Here is a 12,939-nt window from a genome sequence, read left to right as displayed (position 1 = left end):
ATTATTTTCCTTTTCTAAAAATGTTTCATTCACACTCTAAAAACATGAGCAAGTGTAATGATGGGGAAACCTGATATAATCAGTAGAATGCGCAATGTAGTACAATTGCTTCTCGAAAATTGATTGCTTGCATTTAACAATTGAACAAACGTATACAACAGAGTAGTTCTGCAACTAATAAATTTTGAAGCATAGTCAGGTTTCTTTTTTTGGTGAACAGAGTATGGTATATTTGTAGTAATATGCAACGAACAGGGAGAACTAGACAATTCAAATCAAGAGGCAAAAACAAAAACACACAGCAAAAGAGAGCTCAATCCATGTAAGTCGAGAATTCATTCATTATATGGTGTGCCTAGCTCAATGTAATTAACAGTTCAGTAAGTCCACAGATTTAATGACACAGATTGGGATGATTTTTCTCAACAATTCAAGGGCTAGAAAGGTTTTTCAAATCCTCCTCCTTTGCATACCAATTTGGTATTATTTTTGAAACATGGGGATAAAGATCCTTGTAGGAGTTCCTAATAGTTCCTTCTGCAACTCCGGTGGCAATTGATATATCTGTATTAAGACAGCAAATCAGATAAATGTATGAATGAAATAGAATAGGAGTTAGCAGAATTGTGGTATCCATAATTTGGCTTCAGAAACTCATTCTAAATTTTATAAAATTTCCAGCAGAAGCAATGACATTGATTGAAGAGACTACCTATAAAAAATTTTAAAAAATAATAATTATAGATTTGTCCTCAATGCCTTCAAATATCAAATCTCAACTACCCAGCAAGGAGAGTCACATACCTTTGAGAGGTTTTTTATCATCAGAAAGCTGAGTTATGATGTATATAACTGCAGCAGCAATTGATATAGGACTCCTCCTGACAGATTAAACAAGTTATTAGTATATTGATCATCCACATCAGAGGTGGATGTAGGACATGTCAAATGTGTAAACTATTATAATATATATTTTCTCCATTTTTAAATTGTTACTTTGTAAAAATAAAATAAAATAAAATATATGTTCATGTTTAGTTGTGGTTTTTTAAATTTAATGCAACATTTTATATTATTTTATAAATATCACTCTTAATGATTTATTGCAGACTAAGAAATAAGTAGATTTATACAATAAATATCACTCTGAATGATCTATTGATTGTTTTAGTATATCTATACAAATTTAAACCAAAACTAAAAAAAAACGGCAAAAGTAATATATACAAGAATCTATATCGGAGTTATTGAGGTTTTATGATGACTCTTGTTAACAACTCTCCTTAATAACTTTGTATAGTCCTTGAATATTTTTATACTATCTTAATGATCATGCACCCCTGTGAACACACCGTGTTGGATGGCCAATAACTGTGCCATTTTTATACTATGTTAATAATCCCCTGACCACTGTTTGCAGCACGACACACCGGGTTGGACGGCCCATAACTGTGCCGGGCGCGGCTATTGACAACTAGAATTTTCCATTTCATACACATGCGCGATTATGGGCACCTTGAGTGTTCCTACCCTACATGTAGGCACCTTGAGTGTTCCTACCCTACAATTCCACTTCTCAACTGGATGCAACGCATATATTGACCCCAGTGTGTTAATTCTCCAACCAATTTTCCCTCTAAAGACACTAATTTTAAGTTTTAGTCATAACTACAAAAATATTTACATTAGTATCAAAATAAACCGAATATACCTTATATCAAATTCTTCTGATTTCTTAACAGCTTCCTGAGCAGCCTTAACAGCTTGATTATTCATACCAAGATTTGAACAGAATCTCCTCTAAAGTTTGAGATGAAAATTTGGTTAGTAACATCAAAGAAATCCAGTCAAATTTTAGAAGAGATATCTTAACTAGTAAACCACAACACTTACAAAAGCCAGATATGCTACAAATCAAGAAAGGAAACTCACCATAAAGTCGCCAGCATGTATTGTGCCCATCTCCACAGTCTGACCCTTCTCCAAACCAAGTTGCTTCACTATGTACTCTTTTGCTCGGCCAATTTCCTTCTTTGACGCCCCATTTGCAACAGAGCAAATTTCTATTTGAAATCCATAGGTTCAGGGAAGCTCATTTACATAGGGAAAGATAAACTGTGAAGCATCCAGATGTTAAAAGAATCATAGGATGTACCCTTTACAGTTCGTGGTATGTCTTCTTGTCGGCACGCAATGTAGATACAAGCAGCCAACAAAGCATCTTGATTTCTTCCTCGACTAGACTTTTGGTCTTCAACCCTCTTGTATATCTCATTTGCCCGATCCTTAAAATCAAACCACAAAAGCAACATAAGAATACAAAAAATACTCTTTACAGAAACACTAAAAAGGTGTCTCGTACAAGTCACTGACTCACTGAATGAAGGTGTTAAGAGTTAAGACTATAAATAAATGAGAACATTTTGTCATATAAGTTAACTGCTATAGAATAACATTCAAAGTAAAATAAAACTTCGGTTTTGATACAAAATTAGTCCCTATAGTTTTTACACATTCGAGTTTGGCTGACTATTTTTCATCTTTTCGGGGCTGAGGTGGAAGAGAGTGATCGGTCCTTTTATTTATGGGCATTTGGATTTTGGTTGCTAATAATTAAGGTCTTAATGTCTTAGTCCCTATTGTCTATAAAGGTTCCAGCAGATACCACTCATAAATTAATGTACTGGTCTCAAGTAGTAGAAAAATATAGGGACCATTGTACAAAAACAACTCAAATAACTGAAAAAGATAAGGGACCAATGTTGTATCAAAACTTGTAACGTAACATGTTCATTTTACAAAGTAAAATAAGCTAAAGCATCCTAAAGACCAAGTAGTTTATTAATCCTTTTAAGTAATCAAAGTTAGCATGTTGCAGGATTGAGCTTTCGCGGCTTGTCATAGTTATCAATAAGTTGCTAAAAGTATGCCTTGTCTGAACCAAAAAGGCGTGTCAAAAGTGCCGGTGTGGGATCAGCTCCAGTGAAGGGGCAGCGCCTCAACCTGTAAGAGGTGCTAACCTCCATCTGATAGCTTACAAATAAGAACATTGACTACACTACATATTAATGTCTCTAAGGGATTTCAGAGGTCAAAACATACAAATCACATCGGGAGTGGTAATAAAGTGTTCTAATCAAACAACAATGTAACCAAAGCAAGTAATTCAGCAAAACATCTACATCAAAAGTTAGATACAGAAATCCAACGTTTCATAAAACTTTGCATTTATGTTTGGACTTCCAAGCTTAAGCAACTGGCAATTGTCATATATAGGCAGGCAGATAAAACATGCTCTTTAATAAAATCATGACAATAAAATAAGAAATGTGAATCAATGTCCTTATAATAAACAATGCAGTTAGTTTGGATACTACCGTAACTAGCCCTCAAAAACTTACAGACTCACAATTTATGGCAAAGTACATTCATTATGCATGGATTTCTCCAACTAGGAGTACAAAAATAACTGGTTTTATGGTTAAACCCACATCCAAAACCAAAACCATATTAAAAAACCCAGATTCATGTCAAAATGGTTTAAATTGGCTTATTTAAATGAATTTGGATCATATGATATTTTACAACCGGTTATAAAGTGGATGCCCAAATCCTTTTCATGACCAAACACTTTGATAATGCAAAAGGGAATTTCCTAGTAAACCAAACAGATTTGAACATACAGGAAAAGGAAGGGAAATTTCAGAAGCTAAAGGGAATTTCAAATTAAAGCAAATTAGTACTCTTTGTTTCTTATATCTCTCTCTTCTAGTTTATCCCATTCACCAAAAAATACAAGTTTCAAGCCATGTTTAGCCATATCTCAAAGGAAGGTGTGTTTAACTCCAGTGGATGTCGCTCCAACAGGACAGTTGGAAACAAACACAGCCCACGAAAGCAGAACAAGTTCTGCATGGTGGTTCACTGACAGAGATGGAGACACCGGCAGATGTAGATCATAGTTCCAGATCCAGATACATGCACAAGGCGGCAGCAATGGATCCTCTACACATGATGGAGGTAGATCGCAGTTCTATATCCAAATATACACGCACGACGGAGGCATCAGCAAAACCTACGTGCAAGATCGCAGGTTTTTGTGTTTTTGCATTTTTTTTCTGGTAGTTTTAAATACTGGTTTAAATTTTGTTACCGGTTTTGACAATTTGGTTTTAAATCCAAGCAATTTATATGTGGATATGAATTGGACATCAATAGATTCAGACAAACTCGGCATGTTATTTATTAGAATGTAATGCAATTTCAATAATAAAAAAATTAGGGCTAATTATTATGAGCACAAAAAAGTGAACTAAAACAAAAGCCATTTTGTCACATTTATCTGAAATAATAGTGAAGAAAGAGAGTCTGCCCTGAATGAAAATATACGATACCTTGATGGTTGCAACAAGTCCCAACCTGAAAATTTTCAACAACATCCGCTAAGTTGCCAATCATTTCAATCAATAGAAAATCAATTCACATAAAAAATTTAATGCAAGTCATCTACAATGATATTTCAGTATATGATGATACATACTTAGTGTGTGTTTGTTTCTGAAGTGAAGAATAATGATTTGGAGTGAATTCATTACGTAAAATTGATTCCGACGATACGTGAGTTGAAGGTAAAGTGATTAAATTCTAGCAAAATTGAGTTAAACAACAAATTTCTGTGTAATAATCACGTATAGGCTCAAAAGCATAATCAATTTTATTCTAGAGCGAAATACAAAGCAAGAAACCAAATATTAAGTTCTTAAGATAAAAAGAAATAAAAAAGAATAGTGAGGAAACCCTAGCGGACCTTTCGGACATGGTGGCAATAGTTTTGAAAGCAAGAATAAGTCCGCGGTCAGGGTTAGAGCCGCGATTCTGCCAGCGACCGAGAGAAGAAGAGAGGAACTCGCCGGAAGAGCCGTTAGGTTTGGCGATGACGGTGGAGAGACCGCCGTCGGTTAGGAGAGGATTCGATGGACCTCCAACACGGACGGGGTCGTTGTCGTTGGACTCGTTGGCGAAGGTACGCCACTCGGAAGTTTCGTCGATGGAGTGGGATTCGAGTACGAGACCGCACTCTGAGCATACGGTGTCGCCGGCTGAGTGATCGAAAACTACCTCCGTCTCTCGCTTGCAATCGCTGCAAAAGGCGTCCGACATTTTCTACTTTGAGAGAGAGAGAGAGAGAGAGAGAGAGAGAGAGAGAGAGAGAGAGAGAGAGAGGGGTTGTTAGAGAGAGAGAGGGGGAAAAGCGGTTTTTAGAGAGAGACTGGGATTAGCGTTTGACTGTTTAGGAGAGTCATGCAATTTTAATTTGACTGAGGTATTAGATCTTTCGGAGAATCTGTATCTCGCTAATCTTTTATTTTCTCTACGGATGTTCGTGGGCTGGTATAATTCGGTTGTGAGAGAATTCCATATTTCGGCTTTGAGAGAATTCGATAATCAAATCAATTAAAATTATATGGATTGATTTGGATTGAAATTGCACATTTTTATTATAAAGCCTAAACTGAACCGAACGGAAAAACAAATGGTTGGTTTGAATTGGATTTATCAGGTAGATAAAAAAATACAAAAATATTTGAAAAAAATAATTTATTTACGAGAAATAATTTTTTACAATAATTTAAAAAAAATATTATATTAACAGTGTTCAATTATAAAAATTAGACTAGCAATTTTTTCGTATTAAATTCAAAAATATCTAACATAAAGGATTTTAAATATATAATTAGTTACTTGTGTTAGTACGATAATGAATGTGTTTCATAGCTCTATGCTCAATTACCACGATACACTAACAATTTTCTAATAACAAATTAAAATAACATAAATTGTTCATATACGAGATTTCACTTTTTCTTATTGAAATCGAATGTTTGGTAGTAATTTTCAGGATAATTAATAATGGTTGTTTTGGGTTGGATTTGCGGGTAGAAAATTGAAAATCTGATGCCCGAACCAATTGACATTGAATTTCATTGGTTTGGTTCGGTTCTTGCCCGAACTAAAAAAATATTCAATCCAAACACTATGATTTGGTTCGAATTCTAATTTGGTTTGGATTTACCCAAATCAATGAGCACCCTAATTTCCTTTAACTTGTTAGAACCGCGGATTTCATAAACTTATTATGAGAAAAAAGGGTGATGCGCTTTCGACCAATGACATTCTTATATCTATCTCATTAAATTATTATTAATATATTATTATTATTATACTTTTATTATTAGTAGTATATATTTGCAATACATTTAAGAGAAGAATATTAATTTAGAAGAGAAATGATATATGTACACCATAATTTAATATAGATACGGTATGCTACACTCTTTTTATTATTTTCTGTGTATTGAAAGTTGGGCAATGCTTAAGTTAACATATACATCTACAGTGTATATAGGATACGGTGTCATCATTTAGTGTAAATATATTAGTTCTCAATTTAGAAAGGATCAGATTGAAATACAACAAATGTGAGGCATTCATTAAAATGGAGCGCGAACAGTAAAGAAAGAGATAATAAAGTTGAACCGGATGTTGACAATATGTCGGAGTTTATAATGTCGTTTTACAAGTTGTTGAGGAAAGAAGTGCGATTCGAATGGATCCCAGAGTGTGAGCAGGCACTTGCATCCTTAAAGATGTCTTTATTGACCCCCACCAGTTTTATCACGACTAGTTGTTGGGAAGGTTTTATTCCTTTATTTTTTCGTCTCGAGTTACGTAGTTAGTGACGTCCTCATAAGAGAGGTGAATCCCGCTAAAGTCTAGTGTATTTTATCTCTAAGGTCTTAGTTGCGCCCAAAATGCGTTACAAGAAGATAGAGAAGGTAGCATTGGCGCTCATTACCACATCTAAAAAATTATGGTGGTACTTTCTAGCACATGTCATTGTTGTCTGCACCGATCTGTCATTGAAGCAGATACTGACCAAATTTAGTCGGACGATTAACCAAATGGTATGTCGAAATGTTTGAATTTGACATCTTTTTCAAACTGAGAAAAGCCTTGAAGGCATAAATGTTTGTAGATTTCATAACGGAAATGACTATGAGAACATCATAACCAACTCATACTTGGATCGTGTTCATAAACAGCTCATCTAACAATCGAGCAAGTAAGGCCGACCTAATATTGGAGAATGAAACTGACTTGGTGATTGAAGTGCCCCTACATTTTGAATTCTCTACCACCAATAACTAGGGGTGGCAAAATGGGTCCGGCCCGTTGGGCAGTGCCCGTTTTGCCCGCACTTTAGTGCGAGGCAGGCCAAGGATTTAAACATTCACCCTCTAATGTGCCCGTCCTGTAACACCCTTATAAACCCTAAGAAATTTTCCGCGAATATATAATAAATATTCAATTACAAATCACCGACAAGGGCGTCACATCTTCATTTAAAACATCATAATAAGACATCCTGCTCCGTAACACGGGTTTTCAAAAATTGAAACATTCTTTATTTAATACTTCAAATAAAAATATCATCACAATTCATAACTCATAAGTCATTCTTATTATATCTTAAAACAAAATAAAGCATCTCAATACATCATGCCAACAAAGAACATATAGTTTGAATTCAAATGATCCCAACCACGATGTTACTTATCTGAGAAAGACCCTCTTTATTGAAATAAAGCAACTAAAAGACTTCATAAAGTTATCCACGAGCTTCTACGTCTATTCCTGATTACCTGTAAGTTATCCACGTATCGAGGTAACATTTCCAAACAGAATGGTGAGAAATCACAATCATTATAAAAGATGCAAGGAATAAGTATAATAGGTACAACACTATTTCATGTGATTCACACAACATCACATATCACATATCATACTAATATCAACTCAATTACCTCATCATTATATTATTAAATTATTCACCTCAATTTAAAATAGCATTCAATTCACAACGCAAACACAAACATCACTTGAAATCACAACTTCATCAATCTGTTCCCTTATATCATCTACGCAATGTCACTTAGAATGAAATGTATCAACATAAACTCATGCATGTGGTAGCAAAACTTTACTGATGACTTAGTCATCTTTCTCCAAAGATCTCCACCAATAAGATCGATTCCCGCTTGAAACCAGATTACTTCACAAAATACACTCAATCCACACTATGGGATTAAGCCATCATTGGACCAACGTCATATAAATATCACTGGACAGAAGTCCAATCAACATATGCTATGAATGTATGATGTGCAACAACACAAGAAAACAAGACCACAACTAGTCAAAAGAATCATCATTCATATACTCGTCATAACATCATTACATACTTCACAGTAACTCATATTATATCGTAACAACATCAAACACTTCGTACAACATCAAACACATCATAATACTACATAATATCATTATAGTAACGTCAAACACTTCATAACACAATGCAATATGAACGTACAAGACTAATTCCATACAAAAGACATAAGCCTCTATAAAATAATCATTTACTGTGTTCAAAATTATTTTTATATTATAGAAAATGTTTTTGTTAGAACAAGATTTGTTCTGATCAATATTCTTAGTTTTGATGATAACAAGGATATGAATTTTGTGTGAGATAATGTGGTACTCTAATACATTGCAATTTCCCTTTCAGGAAATATATAAAGAGTATGCACAAATCAGCGCTCAGAAGCTTTGTCTCAGAAGGTTCAGCATGCAACATCAGAACATGGTCTGGCAAGACATCAGAAGATGGTCAAGGCAGAATCAGAACATGGGTCTATGGAAGCATCAGAAGAACTTGAGATCAGAAGCAGAAGCACTGAAGTTCTCATGGTATCACGCTCAGAAGCACTTCAAGGTCAGAAGACAAGAAGATGCTATGCACCAAGCTGCTTGACTCTGATGATATTCAAATATTATATTCACAAACATCAGATCAGAAGAAAGTACAAGTGGCAGGCTACGCTGACTGACAAAAGGAACGTTGGAAGCTATTAAAGGCAACGTCAGTAGACACAGCGTGAACAAGGCTCGAGGTAGTTGACAAAAGCGTGAAACATTAAATGCAAAGCTGTACGGAACACGCAAAGCATTAAATGCTCCCAACGGTCATCTTCTCAAAAGCCTATAAATATGAAGTTCTGATGAGAAGCAAGGTTAACAACTCTGAACCTATTCTGAACGAAATTATTCTGAAAGACTTGCTGAAACGCTGTTTAAATTCAAAGCTCAGAAACTTCATCTTCATCAAAGCTCACTACATTGCTGTTGTAATATATTAGTGAGATTAAGCTTAAACGTTAAGAGAAATATCACTGTTGTGATTATAGCTTTTCAGAAGCATTGTAATACTCTTAGAATTGATTACATTAATTTGTAAGTAACTAGAGTGATCAAGTGTTGATCAGGATACTCTAGGAAGTCTTAGCTTGTGTCTAAGCAGTTGTAATTAGAGTGATCACGTGGTGGTCAGGATACTCTAAGAAAGTCTTAGCTTGTGTCTAAGCATTTGTTCCTGGAGTGATCAGGTTGTGATCAGGATACTCTAGAAGACTTAGTCGCGGACTAAGTGGAAAACCATTGTAATCTGTTGCGATTAGTGGATTAAATCCTCAGGTGAGGTAAATCACTCCGTGGGGGTGGACTGGAGTAGTTTAGTTAACAGCGAACCAGGATAAAAATAACTGTGCATATTGTTTTTATCGTTCAAGTTTTTAGACTACACTTATTCAAACCCTCCCCTTTCTAAGTGTTTTTCTATCCTTCAATTGGTATCAGAGCCTGGTTCTAAGGTGCAAGCACTTAACCGTGTTTAGAAAAGATTCAGGAAGAGAAAAACGCTTCAGTAAAAGATGGCTGGTGAAGTTCCAACAAATCCAGCTGCATCTACATCTGGCTCTGCTGAGCAATACAATGGTAACAATGGTTATACTAGACCACCAGTATTTGATGGTGAAAACTTTGAATACTGGAAAGATAAACTGGAAAGTTACTTTCTTGGTCTAGATGCTGATCTATGGGATCTTCTGTTGGATGGTTACAAACATCCTGTTAAAGCTACTGGTGTAAGGCACACGAGAAGCGAAATGAATGATGATCAAAAGAAAGATTTCAAGAATCATCACAAATGCAGGACTGTTTTGCTGAATGCTATCTCTCATGCTGAGTATGAGAAGATATCTAACAGGGAAACGGCCCATGACATATATGAGTCCTTGAAGATGACCCATGAGGGAAATGCTCAAGTCAAGGAGACTAAAGCTCTTGCTCTAATCCAGAAATATGAAGCCTTCAAGATGGAGGATGATGAAGATATTGAGAAGATGTTCTCAAGATTTCAAACTCTAACTGCTGGATTGAGAGTTCTGGATAAAGGCTACACCAAGGCTGATCATGTAAAGAAGATTATCAGAAGCTTACCCAGAAGATGGGGTCCAATGGTAACAGTATTCAAGATTGCCAAGAATCTGAATGAAGTTTCTTTGGAAGAGCTTATCAGTGCCTTGAGAAGCCATGAAATAGAGTTGGACGTTAATGAACCTCAGAAGAAAGGTAAGTCTATTGCTTTAAAATCTAATGTTAAAAAATGCACTAACGCTTTTCAGGCTAGAGAAGAAGATCCTGAAGAATCAGAATCTGAAGAAGAAGATGAACTGTCCATGATCTCCAGAAGGGTAAACCAACTCTGGAAGAGCAAGCAAAGGAAGTTCAGAGGCTTCAGAAGTTCAAAGAGATTTGAACATGGAGAATCTTCTGGTGACAGAAGATCTGACAAGAAGAAAGCTGTCTGCTATGAGTGCAATGAGCCTGGACATTACAAGAACGAGTGTCCAAAACTTCAGAAGGAGAATCCCAAGAAGAAGTTTCATAAGAAGAAAGGTCTTATGGCAACATGGGATGATTCTGAATCAGAATCAGAATCAGACTCTGAAGGAGAGCAAGCCAACTTTGCGCTGATGGCTACAGAAGATGATGGATCAGAATCTACATCAGAATCAGATTCTGAAGAGGTATTTTCTGAACTATCTAGAGAAGAGTTAGTTTCCAGTTTAACAGAACTTCTGGAACTCAAGGCTCATCTTAGTATCAAATACAAAAAACTGAAAAAGCAGTTTGAATTTGAAACTAAGAAGCTGGAATTGGAAAATTCTGAACTGAAGGAAAAAGTTTTAAATCTATCCAAAGATAGTGGATCTCCTTCTGAAACAGAAAAATCCATTCCTAGCATGAATCATATTCTGAAAGAATATGACTCGAGCTTCAGAAAGTTCTTATCTAGAAGTATTGGCAGAAGTCATCTTGCTTCTATGATATATGGTGTTTCTGGAAACAGAAGGTTTGGTTTTGGCTATGAGGGTGATACCTCACATAAATTTAAACCTATTGATGATCTGAAGATCACATACAAGCCATTGTATGATCAGTTCAAATATGGCCATGCACATGATATTAAGCACACATCACATGCACAAAGTTTTCACATAACACACACCAAGAAGCATGTGACACATCCTAAGAAATATCATGCTAACAAACCTAAAGAATATCATGCTGTTCCTCCTGTTAAATATTTTGCTAAACCCAAGTTCAATCAGAACTTGAGGAGAACTAACAAGAAAGGACCCAAGAAACTGTGGGTACCTAAGGAGAAGATAATTTCTGTTGCAGATATCCTTGGCGGCAAAGAGGACAGAAAGCAAAATGTCATGGTACCTGGACTCTGGCTGCTCGCGACACATGACGGGAAGAAGGTCTACATTCCAAGACCTGGTGCTTAAACCAGGTGGAGAAGTCAAGTTTGGAGGAGATCAGAAGGGCAAAATCATTGGCTCTGGAACCATAAGTCTTGGTAACTCTCCTTCCATAACTAATGTACTTCTTGTTGAAGGATTAACGCATAACTTAACGCAAAAGTCTTGCAAGGCTGTAAGTCAGAAGGATGGCTCAATCCTATTTACAGGCAAGAGAAAGAACAACATTTATAAGACAAATCTTCAGGATCTTAAGAATCAGAAGGTGACTTGTCTTATGTCTGTTTCTGAAGAGCAATGGGTCTGGCACAGAAGATTAGGACATGCTAGTTTGAGAAAGATTTCTCAGATTAACAAACTAAATCTGGTCAGAGGACTCCCAAATCTGAAATTCAAATCAGATGCTCTTTGTGAAGCATGTCAGAAGGGCAAGTTCTCCAGATCTGCATTCAAGTCTAAGAATGTTGTTTCTACCTCAAGGTCGTTAGAACTCTTGCACATTGATCTGTTTGGCCCAGTCAAAACAGCATCTGTCAGAGGGAAGAAATATGGATTAGTCATCGTTGATGATTATAGCCGCTGGACGTGGGTAAAGTTCTTGAAACACAAGGATGAGTCACATTCAGTGTTCTTTGAATTCTGCACTCAGATTCAATCTGAGAAAGAGTGTAAAATCATAAAGGTCAGAAGTGATCATGGTGGCGAATTTGAGAACAGATTCTTTGAGGAGTTCTTCAAAGAAAATGGTATTGCCCATGATTTCTCTTGCCCCAGAACTCCACAGCAAAATGGAGTTGTAGAGCGAAAGAATAGGACTCTACAAGAAATGGCCAGAACCATGATCAATGAAACCAATATGGCTAAGCATTTCTGGGTAGAAGCAATAAACAATGCATGTTATATTCAGAATAGAATCTCTATCAGACCTATTCTAAATAAGACTCCTTATGAATTGTGGAAGAACAGAAAGCCCAACATTTCATATTTCCATCCTTTTGGATGTGTATGTTTTATTCTGAATACTAAAGATCATCTTGGTAAGTTTGATTCTAAAGCTCAAAAGTGTTTCCTTCTTGGATATTCTGAATGCTCTAAAGGCTACAGAGTATACAATACTGAAACATTGATTGTAGAAGAATCAATCAATATCAGGTTTGATGATAAGCTTGGTCTTGAAAAACCAAAGCAGTTTGAGAATTTTGCAGATTTT

The 12,939-nt window shown here is 35.9% G+C and overlaps 1 protein-coding gene across 1 annotated transcript; it reads right to left on the bottom strand.

Annotated features, from left to right (window-relative positions):
- Positions 1 to 317: 317 nt before the first annotated feature.
- On the bottom strand, positions 318 to 5,300 carry LOC131595603 (transcription initiation factor IIB). Its single transcript, XM_058867995.1, has 7 exons — positions 4,808 to 5,300; positions 4,395 to 4,419; positions 2,156 to 2,285; positions 1,933 to 2,063; positions 1,712 to 1,800; positions 805 to 881; positions 318 to 564 (listed from the first exon to the last, which is right to left on the bottom strand). The coding sequence occupies exons 1-7, from the start codon at positions 5,158 to 5,160 to the stop codon at positions 431 to 433; spliced, it is 939 nt and encodes a 312-aa protein (XP_058723978.1). The 5' UTR covers positions 5,161 to 5,300; the 3' UTR covers positions 318 to 430.
- Positions 5,301 to 12,939: the final 7,639 nt, after the last annotated feature.

Source organism: Vicia villosa, linkage group LG4 (genome assembly GCF_029867415.1).
Source record: "Vicia villosa cultivar HV-30 ecotype Madison, WI linkage group LG4, Vvil1.0, whole genome shotgun sequence".
Classification (NCBI taxonomy): domain Eukaryota; kingdom Viridiplantae; phylum Streptophyta; class Magnoliopsida; order Fabales; family Fabaceae; genus Vicia; species Vicia villosa.
Note: the sequence above shows the minus strand (reverse complement) of the source record. Positions and strands in the feature narration are given on the sequence as shown.